The 16,300-nt window shown below is 37.8% G+C and overlaps 1 protein-coding gene across 5 annotated transcripts in view; it reads left to right on the plus strand.

Moving 5' to 3' along the window:
• Window positions 1-16,299, plus strand: part of LOC113682713 (transient receptor potential cation channel subfamily A member 1) — a 25,261-nt gene extending 8,962 nt beyond the window's left edge. For all 5 annotated transcript variants that reach the window (XM_027199875.2, XM_089187926.1, XM_027199876.2 and 2 more), the window contains 29 exons: window positions 592-685; window positions 1,434-1,609; window positions 2,154-2,261; window positions 2,782-2,890; window positions 3,015-3,109; window positions 3,887-3,934; window positions 4,160-4,345; window positions 4,538-4,726; window positions 5,443-5,529; window positions 5,620-5,705; window positions 6,124-6,285; window positions 6,508-6,622; window positions 7,095-7,264; window positions 7,919-8,003; window positions 8,237-8,293; window positions 8,672-8,755; window positions 9,256-9,333; window positions 9,744-9,814; window positions 10,716-10,854; window positions 11,408-11,443; window positions 11,870-11,950; window positions 12,337-12,503; window positions 12,736-12,796; window positions 13,190-13,255; window positions 13,788-13,961; window positions 14,430-14,498; window positions 14,627-14,737; window positions 14,857-14,972; window positions 15,657-16,299. In XM_027199875.2, coding sequence (XP_027055676.2) covers window positions 592-685; window positions 1,434-1,609; window positions 2,154-2,261; window positions 2,782-2,890; window positions 3,015-3,109; window positions 3,887-3,934; window positions 4,160-4,345; window positions 4,538-4,726; window positions 5,443-5,529; window positions 5,620-5,705; window positions 6,124-6,285; window positions 6,508-6,622; window positions 7,095-7,264; window positions 7,919-8,003; window positions 8,237-8,293; window positions 8,672-8,755; window positions 9,256-9,333; window positions 9,744-9,814; window positions 10,716-10,854; window positions 11,408-11,443; window positions 11,870-11,950; window positions 12,337-12,503; window positions 12,736-12,796; window positions 13,190-13,255; window positions 13,788-13,961; window positions 14,430-14,498; window positions 14,627-14,737; window positions 14,857-14,972; window positions 15,657-15,795 — 3,159 coding nt within the window. In that variant the 3' untranslated portion in view covers window positions 15,796-16,299. The remainder of the gene's footprint in view (window positions 1-591; window positions 686-1,433; window positions 1,610-2,153; window positions 2,262-2,781; window positions 2,891-3,014; window positions 3,110-3,886; window positions 3,935-4,159; window positions 4,346-4,537; window positions 4,727-5,442; window positions 5,530-5,619; window positions 5,706-6,123; window positions 6,286-6,507; window positions 6,623-7,094; window positions 7,265-7,918; window positions 8,004-8,236; window positions 8,294-8,671; window positions 8,756-9,255; window positions 9,334-9,743; window positions 9,815-10,715; window positions 10,855-11,407; window positions 11,444-11,869; window positions 11,951-12,336; window positions 12,504-12,735; window positions 12,797-13,189; window positions 13,256-13,787; window positions 13,962-14,429; window positions 14,499-14,626; window positions 14,738-14,856; window positions 14,973-15,656) is intronic.
• The last annotated feature ends 1 nt before the right edge of the window (window position 16,300 follows it).

Here is a 16,300-nt window from a genome sequence, read left to right on the forward strand (position 1 = left end):
TTGATTCTCCGAATTCTAGGTGTAGTGAAGTTTGAATGTTGTCCCTCTCTACCTTCAGATCAAGGAATGAGAAATTATGAGAAACGGAGAGGAAAAAAACAAGGAAACCAACAAAATATGAGTGAAAAATTATGACATAATGGGAAAATAAGTATACAATTAAAAAAAGTGAACAAGGAATTGTATATGACTTCAAATAGAGAAGGTAGGGAGGGGGTAGGTGAGAGACTGAGAAAGAGGAAAATTAAGGAAAAAAGCAGGTAAAATTGAAAACGCAGGAATGAAGGAAATCATCATTCAAATATAAAGATGGTGATATACATGCGGTTGACATCTGTATCATGATAAGATTTCGTATTCAGCAAGTGTGGCTGCATAGCTGGCTGGTCAAGGATCTTTGAAGGGAATAAGCTCCTTTTCTTGGTCCCGCTGTCATATTTTCATTAAGCGCCCAAAAAACCAACTAGTCTCGTATCTAAACCATTCACGGCCAAGCGGTTGTACATTTCAGTTACTGTTACACGATAGGATCTGGGACCGAGATTAACAACCGAACACATGTCAACTTTCTTCCTGGCTCTTTGATTTTAGGAAAATATCTTAGGGGATAAATCTACGAGACTTCACAAGCTGATTTTGGAGGGAGAAGTGGAAGAGGTAGAGAAATTGTTGGCCAGAGGCGGAGGTAAGCAGTAAATCAATTTCCCAGTATGATTGCATTATTCCTATCCTAAATTCTGCTTACATAAGTCATCCTGGAATCATAGCTTCACATGAAAATTGATTTTTGTGGTATGAAAAACTTGTCAGTGCGTGGTAAATAAACGAGGAAGCTGTATTTAGCCAGTTTTCGAACATTCTTTGATAAAGTCAGGTATGTTTCCTACTGAAAGTGGATCTATTTCCATCGATTATTGTGGCTGAAAAACGACCTCTATGTTTAATTTAATATCAAAGGTTAAAAGAAGAAATAATCCCCTTGCGGAGGGTGGCGAAGAGTTTATACGTGCCGCGTGATTAAGGCCAAAATTAATATGTGACGCGTTAACTTTGTAGAAAGAGAAGCGTGATTCATGAATTTATGAACCAGCGTGAGGCGTGATTTGTTTGCTGATGTATGCGTAACCCTCAATTTTTTCTTTTATTTCGTAAAAACCACAAGATTTCCATGAAACCTTGTGCATAAGAAGGGAGACTTAAAGCTTTCCCTTTTATTTATATTGCGCCTGAATTTTTCTTCATTTCGTGCGAGGGACAGACTCGGGACCCCCCCACCCATGCGATCCTTCTTGCGTTCATCTTGCTGAGGCCATTTTAATTCGTTTGAAGGACCGATCAAGTAGTCTACTGCTGAAGTTCTCTTGAGGTTTGTGATAAACTGTTTTCTCTTTGGATTATCAAGCCATCAATCGAGTATCTAATTTTTTTATCAGCGATCAACAACGGAGACAAGTCAGGAAAAACTCCTCTGCACACCGCCATTCTCTCAAAACAATTTAAGATTGTTGACAGGCTTCTGGAATGTGGCGCAGATGTCACCAGGAAGGATGATGCAGGAGATACTGCACTGCACACTGCCATTCGTGTCGGAAGCGAAAGACTGGTATTAGTAAGTATCAACAACAATGTCCAATGATACTCATATTTGAGTCATGAGTCTCCGTGGAACGTTCTTTCTAACCGCCAGACTTTAAGCATACGAGTTAGCAACTTTTCTTGGAATATATTCGAAGAAATCTTAAGCCTCATCAGGTTTTGCATTCGATACTCTATGCATTCAGTTGTTTCCAAGTAATGCTACACTTAAGGGTAGTAAAACGCTAACATCGTAATGAGTGTTTGTGTTTTTTTTAGACAGAACTTAAACTTCGCTCTCATTTTGCAGTTTTTCTTCCTTTTTATTGTGTAACGGTCATAGGTGAATAGACCTTTGTACAATTGTTAACTAACAATAACAAAACTTCGTTGATTTTATTTCTTGCACATTCGAGCGCAGGGGCGTATGAAACGCATGGCAAAGAAACGAGAACCTCGCAAACTTCTTACTTCACATGCACTGGTAGAAATTGAACGTTTTTATCATGGATCTTGTAATTTTTGTACTGATGAGATGACATTGCCGAACAGCTAATAAGTTGACGGATTTTTTCTAGACCTTACTACAACAGGGCCGTGCAGATGCAAACGCTCCGGGCCGTAATTCATGCACGCCCTTGCACCTTGCTGCTGAAATGGATAACGAAAAAATTTGTCAAATACTGGTAAGGTTCTTCAAGAGAATCATATAGCACGACACCTGTTATAGCCATATACGCCTACTTTCAATGCCGTTTTCATAGAGAAAAGCGAACCTCTTTTCGAAAAGAAAAATAGCGCGAGGTTTGAAACTTTTCCTTCTATCTCGTCCTTCCTCTTTCGTAAATCCCCTATTTCTTATTGTTTCCTCTTCACTTTCTCTCTGTAATAGAAGACGCCACTCAAGCTTCCTCTGGGAAAAATCAGACAGCTGAACTTTATCACTAGAGCTATTAGCATCAGAAACAAAACAAATCACAAAAACTTGAAACAAAACAAAAAGCGAAAAAAATTAACGAAATCAAAACAAAAAGGGAAAACGTTTACTCAACTTAGCAGAATTTAATTGACTCAAAACAACATCATAATTTCTCCTCTTTAATCTAGAACCAACCTTTCCGTAGACAATTCAAAAAGAACATTGATATTAAGGTTATGTAGACCACCATATCTATATTTATTCAAATGATTTTTTTTCGTTGTTAGATTGATAATTCAGGAGACACAAAAAGCCTCGACGATGACCGAATGACGCCGTTGGCTCATGCGATGGAAAGAGGCGCCGGGAAATCAGCTGAATTCCTCTTGAATCATGGTACTTTGCTTACAACTTATTCACTGCTTTCAAGAGATTATAATAAAGCTTATAATCTCTTGCTAATGCATATTCTAAATTTTGAACCTGTTATTAAGTGAACGGGTTTTTTTTCCCATAACAGCGCGACAACGAGGGACGGTTGACGACTTTTTATATGAAGTTGATATTGATGGCAGCAGTCTCCTTCATCTGGCTGTGAACAGTGGTGTACTTGCGGTAAGCATGCACCTTTTAGACCTTTAAGCTGTCGTGAGGTCGACTGATTCAAACGTTCTAGCTTGTGCAGTAAAATCCCCCAATCTGAAATCCTTGGTTTATAAACATTCCTGATATAACCGCCAACACAGTGGATTCGATGCCGACAGCAGGAATGACATTTTAACACGCATTTAATCTTTATTGACTCGACCAGCAGTGCGAAGATACCTTGCGGTAGAGCGATACCTTAGCGTAGCGTGCGGTTAAAACTGAAAGAAGTATACATTTAAACAATCGTTAGAGTAAAGAAAAACCCCAAGCCGAAAGCGACACAAAACCTAAATAGACATTCGCCAAAATTTAACACTTACATTTGTCACGGCCTTGGAAATGGCCTCATAAACTTTTCTGTATACTGCAGTTGCGTTTCCAAGAAAACCAAAACGAACTGAAAAACGGTCCTGCCAAAACAGGCAATTTAAACTGTCGAAGCAGCGAGAGCATTCGAATAAATTACACGCGTAAAGGCGCATTCCACACATCTTGTACAGGAAACAATAGGCTAATTGAATATATGGGCGCTAACGAACCAAACGTAGCTTCCTACCCTTAAACAGATAATTTTAGTTTATACCTGATTTTTTCAAAAAATTGGATTGCGCAGTAGTTTTTTTTAAGGGAGCACACTCTCATTAATCATAGTCTAGCGAATAGCAAGATATCTTGCGCCATGTTGATCCCCTCGTTTGATTTTATCAAAAGAGAACGTAATCTTTAATTTGAATCGATTTTTAGGTCGTTAAACACTGCATTGAATATGGAGTGAGGATAAGGCAGCCCAGGGTAAGTAACATTTACTGCTCCATGGCTGTATTAAAAAATTACATTTTAAAAAACTTTTCATAGTTACAAAATCAGCCTGCCATTATCTATTACAATTCCTTCATTACTACTTTAAATATTTTGCCAGAGGATCATCACTTACTTGTCTTCTGTTTCTCCCATACTTACCAAGAGATGTAGCCTTAATGATCTATGTCCACATTTTTCCGCATGTAAACACCACAGAAACTAAACAGGGAAACAGCCTTTCACATGGCGTGTGAAATGGGATCCATACCGATAGTTGAATATCTCGTCAGTACAGACCCGGCGCTCTGCCGAATAACTCTTGTTGACTCCAGAGGACGGACACCTCTTCATATGGCTGCCAGACGAAACCATGCTCACATTGTTAACTTCCTCCTCGAAAAGGTCATTTTTTTTTTGTTAATCAGATAAATTAGATAGATAATCTACGGTAGGTAATCACTTAGTAAATGATTACCTGCTGTATTTTATCTATTTAGGAGGCATTTGTTTCAATAAATATATGCTATTTTGAAAAGCAATTTAGCACAAATATATTCATCTTTCCTTGTATGGGGTAACCTCAATTTTATGCAGGAGGCAATGGTAGATCCCAAGTCTGACGAGAGACGCACACCATTGTTCATGGCAGCCGAAAATGGTGCTTTTGATGCTGTTACACTACTCATGGATCGTGGTGCTGACGTCACTATCCGGGACACTGAGTTGCGGTCTGTGTTACACGTCGCTGTGGGCCATCCTCGCGTCATAGAAAATCTTCTTCAGGTCAGTTAAGGAACTATAAAAACAGTGTGCTTTCTCAGGTCTGTTTAGTTCTCCATGAGAGCTCAAAACTAACAAAAAAAGCTTCGTCGACCCAAGCTATGTACTCTGGGTTTATGAATGAACAACTTCTGTGTATACCACATCAATACTGCTTTTCGCGCGCGCTGATTGGTTAGTTTGGAAGTGAATAGCAAGTACTATTCATCCTCCGAGCAGCCGATGAGACAAAATTGCGCGGCAAGAGTTTAATTTCTGACAATTTGTCGGTATATTGAAAGAAATAAACTATTTTTAGTCTGTGTGGTATAGACAAGTGTGTGACTAAAACAATTAGTCACCTCAAAGTCGGTGAAAGTAGTGGATATTTACCTCGCCTCTTCGTGGCTCAGTATGACGGTATCCGCCATCATTCACCTCCACTTTGGTAAATGATTGTTGAATAATAAAACCAAATCCAGACATCAGATGACCAGAAACAAACACATAAACAGAGTAACATCTGATAGCGGAAATTCATCGTGGCGTTAGGGAGAGGGGCAGTGTGATAGTAGAACCAATGTGGTAACTGTACATCTGATTAAGATTTTTTATCTGCTTATTTGCATGTTAAAAATTAGGTTCTGTTACTAGATAGTTCATAATATCTTACGTCTGTGGTATATCATATCATGGGGACGCATTCACACTGTTTCGAGTTTTTCTTCCGTTGTTTTTAGAGTCCAGCGGTGATGTCCCTCATCACTGAGAAAGATGTGAGTGGTTACTCAGCTGTACATTATGCAGCCATGAAGGGAAACATTGCGGTGAGAAATTGTATTTTATACAAGGCACATATCCTGCGTAAAAAAAAACTGATTTCCTTTAACGATGACGAACACTTTGGTTTTCTGTAGACTTTGGAGCTTTTTGTAGCGAAAAACAAGGCAGCTGCAAGTGTGACATCAGATTCCTTGGAAACACCCATACACGTGGCTGGCAGGTATGTGTCTGCGAAATTTTTTCTCGGAACAAACGTCTTTTTGCATTTAGATGAAAACGGCGACTGTTAAACCGATTGACATAGCTTGAGCTACCTGATGAATCTTTGAATCTCTGACTTACAGAAGGATATCTAACAAGAAGGATTTAATATCCTTAAGGCAAGACTGCAATGTAGTTTGAAACTTCAGAAACAATTTGGCATTGGTAACAACCTTCTTTTACATATCAAAACCTGCAAGCTCAGCCGGGGAGTTTTCATCCTTTCGTAGCTTGGATGTGTACTGAAGTTATAGATTTACTTGGATCTTGTTTTTGTAAGCAAACTGACGGGGTTAAAACATCACTCCAAAATATGTTTTATTATATTTATGGGGCTTTATCTTGGTCGCTGATCATATAATTTTTTCGCTCGATAGATATGGCAAGACAGAAGCGATAGAAAAACTGATGGATCGACAGAATGCTCGAATTCTAAATCTACAAAACAGTCAAGGAAAAACTGCCCTGCACTTTGCATGCATGGAGGGGCACGATCTTTCAGCAGAAGTGCTTTTGAGATTAGGAGCAACCATTGAGAAGTACGTGAGTATGATTGAGGAATTCCTCAGTTGTTAGTCAAAACGCTCATATTAAGTTCATATCAAGCAGATATCGATGGCGAAAGTTTATGAGCGGAAGCAGCTAATGACAGCTAGGACAGTTAGTGAGAGTTGGTAGCAGAACTTAATTTACCACGGTTTGGGCGAATAACGGGTGAAAAAAGTCGAGATAACGAATCATTTGCTTTTTGAAATTCATAGGGATCAACAAGACCGATCTCCATTACATTTAGCGGCTTCTAAGGGATCCACGAGATGCTGTGAAGCGATTCTTCAGAAGTTCGAGGATTGTATAAACATGGTGGAAAAAAATAAGGTAGCACACCCACAGTTTTTTTTAAAAACTTGACTGATGTGATTACTTGCCACTACCGTGTTTTCTGCCAATCAGTGTGCCAGTAGAATGCCAACGGTTGGGCTGAGATTTTGAATAACCTGAGATGGACTAGCCTACACGTGGATGGATTAATAGCATTTCCTGCCACCTCGTACTTTACCTGGCGGCTCTCGAGGACCTCAACCTAAATCATTTTTAAGTTAGGGTAAGGCCGAGGACGTCATCGCCTTAAGATCACATTCGCGAAAACTTTACGCTCAACTAAGTATTCCTCAGTTGATTCGCTTGTCGTGCTTCATTAAAAAAATCTATTCATTTGGTAAATTTGGTATACCTGTTAGGTGCGAGAAATGGTCATGTTTAGCTCGGCATTTTATTTAATCACCCTTGTCTCCTTTGATTTCGTCACCTCATTCTTTCCGTTCCTACTCTGTGCTGTTACTTTTCACAGAACACGGCGTTACATATCGCGGCTATCAACGGTCACGCTTCTGTGGTGAGCTTATTGTTGTCTGATAGCAAAGCGGAAGTCACACGTAACAACACAAATGATAACATTCTGGACGCTGCTGTTAAAGAAAAGAGGAGCGACGTTGTCATGACGATTGCCGGAAATGTCAGGTGAAATGCATGCTGCCAAAGCGATATCTTTAAGATGATTTCTTGAAACAATTTTTAAAAGTGCTCAATCAGTCTAAGGGCATTTTAGCAGTGAGTTACATCGACAGAAATATAACAATATTATTAGAAAGCATAGTAGTTCCCAGACCACTGGACAAAAGCTTTTTTGAATTGGTAGACCCACCTATAGTTTTTCACCTCATGGGTATGTCTTAAAAGTTTAGTATTCATAAATCATTTAACAGTTTTGAAGTCATGAAAAACTAAATCTGTGGTTACTTCACTTGAAAACCCCATGGAAATAGCCATGATGAAGAGATGGGGGATGATATTGATACTTCCAACAAAGAGATTTTAAAATTGAAAACTACGTAAAATATTGATTCAAACAGAGACGTTTTTTAAATGCGTACGGCTCGTGGAAAGATTATGTAATCTCCTCTTGGGTGTTTTGACTTAAGGTATTCCAATGAACAGCCCCTGAGTTACAATATTACTGACATTCAAGGCTCTTTCTTTGCGTCTATGCGCATAACTGTCTTTCATGTGCGCAATATACAGTAAAAACAACAATTTTTGGCTTTGTTTAATCTATATATTACAACAACTATCCATTTAGTGTTTACTTTCTGTTTTTTCCCTCTCGTTAAATAGATGGAGAGAGGTTCTGACAACATGTTCAACAGGCGTGGTTCCGCTGCTACAAAATCTCGTAGAAGATATGCCAGATGCCTTAGTGGTAACTATATTTCGATAGAATTGCAAACTGTTAAATACATTTAAAGATTTTGTGGTATTATTAATTCAAAGAGAATATAGACAGTTTCAAGAGATTATAATCTCTTGACACTTTATTTTCTCTTGGTAATTTTAAGGGTAAAGAAGTTGCTTCTTTCACTGCACACCTAATATCGATTGGTAAGCTAGAGTGTATGTGGTATCACGGTTTCATAGGGCCTTCTTTCCTTGTAGCGGATTTTGGATCAGCTTGTAACAGAGACTGGAGATCAAAACAGCATGAATTACAAGGTAAGACTAAAGGCAATCTTTTATTATTAAAAGTTACCCCGCCGGGCAAGGTAAAAGTAAAACTGCAGTTTGATTTCTACTGTCTTGGTTTGTTTTGTTTGTTTGTTTTCATTTCCTTACATTTTGGAGAAAATAATATGTTTGGAGCACGTAAGTCAGACCTTTATCTAAGATTTTGTTGCAGTGGTAAGTGGTTTTAACGGACATGGTTGAGGCGACAAATTAAGGATGAATCAGTTGCTAGAGTGATGGATTGACAGTCCTTAAACGCTAACAGAGCAAACTATCGGCCCTTCTTCCTTGTTGTAAGGCTGCAATTTGGCTCACGTCACCCTGCTATTAATTCAACATTTTTCGATCCTTTCTTATCGATTACAGATCAATTATGACCTTGGTTTGATTCAAGGAAAATTTGAAGAACCCGAAATAAAATCACGAAGAACCACCGATACCGGAGAAAAGGTAATAGAATAGAAACGGATAGAAGACATAACGGCAACATTTTTCTCACTTTCTAGAGAACTGTTTGCCTCCTGCACATCCACCAATGGTTAGCCTGTGCAAATGATAAGTTCTAGGTTAAAACTCAAAGCTGTGGCTTGAAGGGACATTGAAGTCAAATGAATATTATTTAAGAATACTCCAGTTTTAGATTTCCGCTATTTCATATGATATCGGTTGCTCTATCTTCTTTGTCGCTCTCTGCCAAAAAAACTAAAAATATTTATAAATGTTTAAAGATTTATTAAAGGAGAATAACGTAGGGCTAGGGATATATGGCTGAGATATAGCCAGAGGAAAAACTGTTATTTCGAATATTTTTAAACATTACAGCTTTGAAGGAATAATTGAAAAACGTAATGAAAAATATCCTATCAAACCACTACCACGCCAATATACCCATGAGTCCTTGTTTGTTTTATATATCAATTTCAAAATCAGTGAATGAAATATTATTTTAGGATTCATCAAAAGACAGTCTTAAAGTCGAAACTGTGGAGATGAAACGATCTGAAATGAACTCATTGGCTTTAATAGAGGTAAAAGAGACATTGTTGATGCAGTTTTACCATTTCTGCGAAGTAATGTAAAGCTACTATCTATTCGAATACGTACAAAATACTTTTGCAGTGTTGTAGGTAGCCCTTGCCCGCAAGATACAGGGTATTTACGTAATATATACCTTAATAATCATGATGAGGATTCAGACTTTAATCCCTTGAAATCTCTTAATGTCTAACGACGATATTGCTCTTTATTTAAGGCAATTCAAAGTTTTTCTTCTTTCATGCATATGTCCAACGAATGTGAACACCTCTCTTCATAGACGTCAAAAAAAGCATCACAAAAACGTGTTCATGTGGGTTACGAGTTTTTTTAGGTAAATGTTCATGTAAAAATAACCAAATATCAGCCGTGTTCTAGAGATGCTTTTCTTTTTATATTTCAGACCATGGCGATTTATCGCAGAGAGAGATGCCTAACGCATCCTATCAGCTTTCATTTGCTGAATACTAAATGGTACGAGGAGAGTAAAATGATTAAAGGATCTCAACCCTGACTATTTAAAATTTTTCTCCATCAGTTACATATTATATACAATAAGTTTGTTATTGGAAATAAAACCATTGGGGAAAAAAGCACTTCAATACTGCAATTGTAGTAACCCCAAGCGTATACACCACTGTACGGTTATTTTACTTGGTGTGTGGTGATGATACTACATCACGGCGTGTCATTTAACTTTTTATTACACCCATTTTGAAATCACTGATGTTCTCTGTAATCTGATTGGTTCTAATTAGTGCGATTTATTCGCGAATCGCACCAATTTTTGTTTTAAATCGCATCTTTTTCCCAGCCAACGAGGAGGCTACACTAAAACAAAACAACCAATCAGATTTCAAGGCTTGTTAAAAGTAACCGATCAAATTGCAGGAAAATGAAAGACAAAGAGTATCATGTGGCAAATATTGCAACTTTTGTTTCCAAACTCTTACTTTTTCCCCCCCAAAAAAGATGAATTTAATTTCAAACTAGCTCAGTACTGCATCAATAAAGCGCGAAGCGCGAGTTCGATTTGAAATCACAAGTATGATTTCAGACCAAAATTGCACGACACAAGGTTCAATTACCACTTTATTACATCCATCTTGAAATCGCTCAAATACAGGACTTGGTTAGTTCAAATATTTTATTGATGCAGTACATGCATGCATTGATGCAGTACATGCATGCATTGATGCAGTAAATTGAACTTATGTCCACCCTCCACGGACTTGCATCATGAATCACCTCAACTTTTAAAACCCACCTCAGCAGGAAAAGATCTGGATTCAAAAGTATTAAAAATTACGTCATGGACTGCACTGTTCACTTTTATTCTACAAGGTAATAATAATGCTTTTTCATGTGTTTCCAGGAAGAAGTTTGGCTGGATGACATTCGCAGTCAACCTGTTGACCTACCTCCTCTTTATTGTACCGCTGACCACCTTAGCCGTGTACACGCGAACACATGAAGATGATTTGTGTAGTTTTAACTCTTCCAATCCCAACGAGGTAAGCTTTGCAGGCTATAAAACAATTCAATAAATTTGACAATTTACATGAAAAAAACCTATGTATTTTTATTCGAACGAAGATCCTTCTCAATATCAAACATGATAACCCTAATAGGTATGTTTTTTTGAGGCGTATTGATTGCCTAGAAACCACGGCTTAAGTTGGCCTTTGTTTAATCATTAACGAGCCCTGAGAGTCTGAGCTTCGAGGCCCTACGGGTTACCTAGAATTTTCCTTTGTCTACGCTACAGAGAAACGTTCAACTTCTAAGCTGTGTAAAATTATATTTCCTTTGAAGACTGCCAAAAAATAAAGGGGGTAAATTTCTAAAGAAACTATGGTGCTGAGTCGGTGGGAGAGTATAACAAGGTAATTTAAACCGTAAAACGTTTAAAAGCTCTGAGGAGGGGCTAACGTACGAAACGTCAGATTTTAAACTCTTCACGGTGGCCAATTTACGTTATCAACTCAGTTGATAATACTAATGTTGTCTTTGCCAAGATACACGAGGAGATGGGACAATTTGTTTTCTCATTCTTTTGTCTTCTAGAATAGAGATGAATTCCAATGTACTTTTTCCAATGTGGTAAGTGTATTATCCCGAGTCGAAGTTATGTCCATGTAGGTGCAGTTGATATGGTCGAAACGTATCACAAGTTACATGCAGCCCGGCGATAGAGACCCTAATATGCAAGATGGCCGACAAAACATCCTTGACGAACAAATTGGGAGAAACTAAAAAAAAAAAATGAGTGAAAGGGAAACGAAATGGTTTTTAAATTTTCATTCTGAGCACTCTTCCAGCATTCAATTGAGTTACCAAATTTGCTCCGCTGGTCGGTCTGCTATGTTCAAACCCTCAATGGATACATTAATAGAATTTGTGGTAATGTGGTAATTTTTCATCTCAAATCCTCCCTTCTCCAGGTAGTTTTCTCCCTCTTTACTGGAAAGTAAGGAAATAACTTATTGACTTTGGTGCTCATGGCATTTTGTTCTTACTATTTCGCAGGTAGTTCAGGTGTTTAATTACTTTGTGTTAATCACAGCATCAGGGCATCTTCTAAAGGAACTCATTTCTTTATACCATAAGGTTAGTAAATCTTGGTCAACACCAATGAGTATTTTGCCATATTCATCTAGGAATTCTGAACCATATGATGCTAGTTTAGATCAGGTAAGACTCTTACGGGAAACAATTTGCATTATGGAAAATGCGTAAAGATAATTTAAGCTATATCTGTACTCTTAATAATAAATGAAACGTTCTACGGAGCTTAGTTAGACCTAATGGATTACACAGGGGGGGACAATCATGTGCCCCTTTTGTATCTCCATGAGAATATTGACAATTTACTTCTCTAAAACAATCCGACAACCCCCCTAAATTTCAATAAGACGCTGTTACGGGAATAGTTTATCACAAAAAAAAAAAAAATCTGCCAAAGCCTCAAATTTTTTTAAAATTTTTCTTGACAGCGGCTGTCATACCTGGAAGATGTCAGTAACTTCTTGGAATGGGTTTGCTATATAGCATCAATACTGTACGTCATACCACCCTGTGACTGTAAAGCTGGTTTTAAAAGAGAAGTTGGCGCGGTTGCTCTATTCTTTGGTTGGATGAATCTTATCTTATACTTTAGAAGGTAAGTTCCAAAAGGAATGTTTAAAATAAAGATCTCAAGATTTCCGCTGGAAACTATTTCCTATCGAGTTCGATTTCGGTCATGTCGCAATAAAATGAAAGGAAGTTAACTTTATACTCTCATTTAACTTGCTTACGATTCTTCTCCTGAAATGCATGGCTCAGTAAGGCTACTGATGACACGTTAGAACTTCTGATCACTAATCAGTTCGTTCCGTTTTTTTCATTCTTAGACTGTCTTCCTACGGTCAATATGTCATCATGTTGTCAACGATGTTTGTTACATTATTAAAGGTTTGTTTCAAAATACGTCAAAATACTGGTTTCAGTTATGTCTTATTTCCCTAAAGTTAAGTCATAAAAAACACTTTCATCATACTGGATCCTCTACGCTGAGTTTTTTCTTGTTATAGATATGTCCATTAATTCTTCTTAAAGAGGAAAAAAACATATGATTGCTTGACCAAAGGTGTTGCGGTTGATCTGAGGAAAATTGGCAAAGAAAAGCCTCTATCACTTTTACGTTCCTAGAGAGCTCTTCCTCTTTCGTAGGCTAAAATTCTCTAGAAACGACCCAGTCGACAGACACATTGCAATCAAGGTCTGTTGTTTTCTTCGCGATCACGTCACGGTCATGGTCACGTTTTTCATGTTTGTCGAGCCTTATTTTTCCATAATTTTTTGCAGGTTCTGCTTCTTTGGATTTTGTTTATAATGGCATTTGGGACAACATTTTTATTGGTCATGAATGATGTAAGTTTATTACATAATCTAGGAATCATAGAAGAAACAAATAAAGTGAGAGATTTTAATGGCTTACTTCCTTTTGTTGTAGAAGGATTTTTATTACAGTTTTGAGAACAAAAAAATAACATTATCACTTCTAAAGCAGCTGAACAGACAGAAGAGGCCATACACATGACAATTTTTGTAGAAGTAAATATACACACTCAATGCTTCCTTCTATTCCACGCTGATTTTCAGCAAAATTATCTATCAATGATAATTTGGCTTTATCAACTTGATAATTATATGTAAATTAGCCACCGTAAAGGATTTCCGTAAGCTGACGTTTTTAGCTGTTAGTCATTTTCTCTGACGAAAGGCCAATACTGGAAAAGTCAGCTTTAGGAACTGTTTACGGCGGCCAATTTTTATTATCAACTCTGTCGATAAAACCAATTTATCTTGTTAAACTCCCTCATCGACGCATCACCACAGTTTCTTTGGAAACTTGCCCCCTTTATTCATATATGACACAAGTTTTGTTTAAACTATTCCACAGCCTCCATTTGATAAGTTTGGTACTTCAATGATGACGATGTTTGTGATGACTTTGGGAGAGATGAATTACCATGAAAACTTTCTTCCGTGGGATAATCTGGCCTTCTCGACCCTCACCAATATTTTGTTTATCGTGCTTGTTCTTGGAATGCCTATCATAATGATGAACATGCTGGTGAGGCTAATCACTGAGAATATTTCAGATCCTCAATGTGTTATGATAATTCAGGAATGAGATGAAACGAGGTATCACACAAGATAAAGAGTTAATGACTCTTCGCCTAGCGACATTGCATGATTTCACCTGGGAGGAAGAAGACAGGAGGGGGGGGGGGAGGGGGGGTAAGACGACACCCCTCATTTTTTCCCATTTTTTTTACCCTGATGAAGAAAGTTGCAAATAAGAAAATTCCTCTTTTTGTAACCCTATTTACGAGTGCTTTATTTCTTTTTTAATCAATAATAACCCCCCCCCCCATATATATAATTACTGGTCAGGAGTAAAAATTTGCACTTTGGTGGGGAAAGATGCGAAAAATGGCAGAGATCCAGATCTTGTGAGCAGTACATTCTATTTCATGCCTGTTACGTGATTTACACCGTTATCGTTTTTATAAATTTTGCTTAATTTCTACTTTTTCAGGTTGGTCTGGCTGTTGGTGATATTGACAAAATCCAGGAGAATGCGCTTATGGATCGTTATGTCCTTCAAGTAAGGAAAAGATAATTTTTGAAAGATAAATCATGTTGAAGAATATTCTCGTAGTAGCCCTGTTTCGGGTGCATGTTAGCTTAAGTGATGAAATTAGAAGAATGTACATTTTGTTTTTCAATTCCCAGGTTCGGCTGCTTGTGGACATCGAAAATTCTCTCCCAGAGTTTATCATGAAACGTGTGCAAGTTTACTCGTACAGCGAGTTTCCAAACCATCCTAAGACACTTAAACAAAAGGTTGGTACTAAAATTTAAATATGAAAGTCTCTTTAAGGTAAATCAAATGAGGAAAAATTTCACTCTTATTCTTAGACTTTTGATGCGTTAAAAATGTTGTCCATTCTTACATTTTCCAGTTGATCGATGGCCTCGTTGGTTTTGATAAACCTCAAGTTAGTATCGAGGAAGAAGCCAATGAGATGTCACCGGAAATGGTAAAAGTTCTGGAGAGAATACAAAAACAAGAAGAAAAGTAAGGAGCTTCTGCGACGTGAGGCACTTAATACGTTGAAAGGGAATAACTGATATTATCATATGACTTGTACGACCCCGCGCGAGCGTGGGCCGCCAGTCCGGAAAAAGACGTCTGGTTTTGCACTCCCACAGCTCTTTTGAATTTTCCCAGAACGTGAAATTAAAATGGAGGAAGGAGGCCTAGGAGAAAAAAAAAGATGAGAAAACGAGTCGGGCTTTTCGATGAATTATGAGTTTCTAGTTCTGAATCAAAGAAAAAAATACGACTCAAAGTTACCTAAAGTAGAATTTTTTAATAGTTGTCCAGCGCTCGCCAAAGTGGTTATATATACAATGCCTATTGACATAGTTTAGTTGGGCAAGACGACAAATTATTTGGCTCAAATTTATACAGCACGGTTCTCGTTGCGCTCGGTTCGTACGTTATGACCTTGCCATCCGGCTCTTCCAGTCAGTCAATAAAAACTTATCATCCCGACAGACGTTAAACCTTGAATAATCCTTTGCTGATTGTGAGAACGACAAAAATGTTACAAGAGAAAAGAAAGGCTATTTTGTGCATCTGTATCTCCAATGGAAAGGAAAGTGACTTTTCGGGTATTTAGTTGCACAGCTTAAACAGTAAGAAAGCATTTGGTGAATAATTTTGTTAAAAATAGTTTGGTCTGTTTTTTTTCTCCAGAATGCAAAAGATGTACGAAATGATGAAAGAGCAGTCAGATTTGTTGAAAGAAATACAAAGCAGAAAGATAGAAGAGGAACAGAAAAAGAAAGAAGAAACAAAGACGTCCAGTAAAATTGGTTTATTTGGATTTTCATAAACAAGCCTCTAAAATCAGTTTCACTGTACATACTTTACATACTTTATCTAAATATAGTTTCCAAATTCCAGGATGCTTATATTCTGAGCGTAATTATACAATTTTTGCGTGCCCCCAATTTAGGATTTTTTTTAGGAGCAAGGCCACACCACGACACCAGCAGCTATGTTGCCTACTCTTTGTCAGAGTTGCGCAGGTTCTTAAACGTCTTCTGCTAACCGGTTTCGAGAAGACACATGAGACGGAGCAACACAGTTTTATATAGTTTATCATAAAGTTACGGACAAATATCTTAAAGCAGCCAGAGGCTGTAATTGTCAGAGTCCAAAATTTCTACCTCACTCGAGAACATAACCAGGGGCAAGTTATGTCGGCTCAATATATCTTTGAATTAATTTGTCAACCGCAAGGTCACGTTGCTTTAGGGAATCGGTGGTTCCGCTTAGGAGAGTATGCTTAAGTCAGCCATGAGAAGCTATGAAATAAACGAACAATTGAAATGTAC

The sequence above is a fragment of the Pocillopora damicornis genome, chromosome 11, assembly GCF_964200805.1.
Source record: "Pocillopora damicornis chromosome 11, jaPocDami1.2, whole genome shotgun sequence".
NCBI lineage: Eukaryota > Metazoa > Cnidaria > Anthozoa > Scleractinia > Pocilloporidae > Pocillopora > Pocillopora damicornis.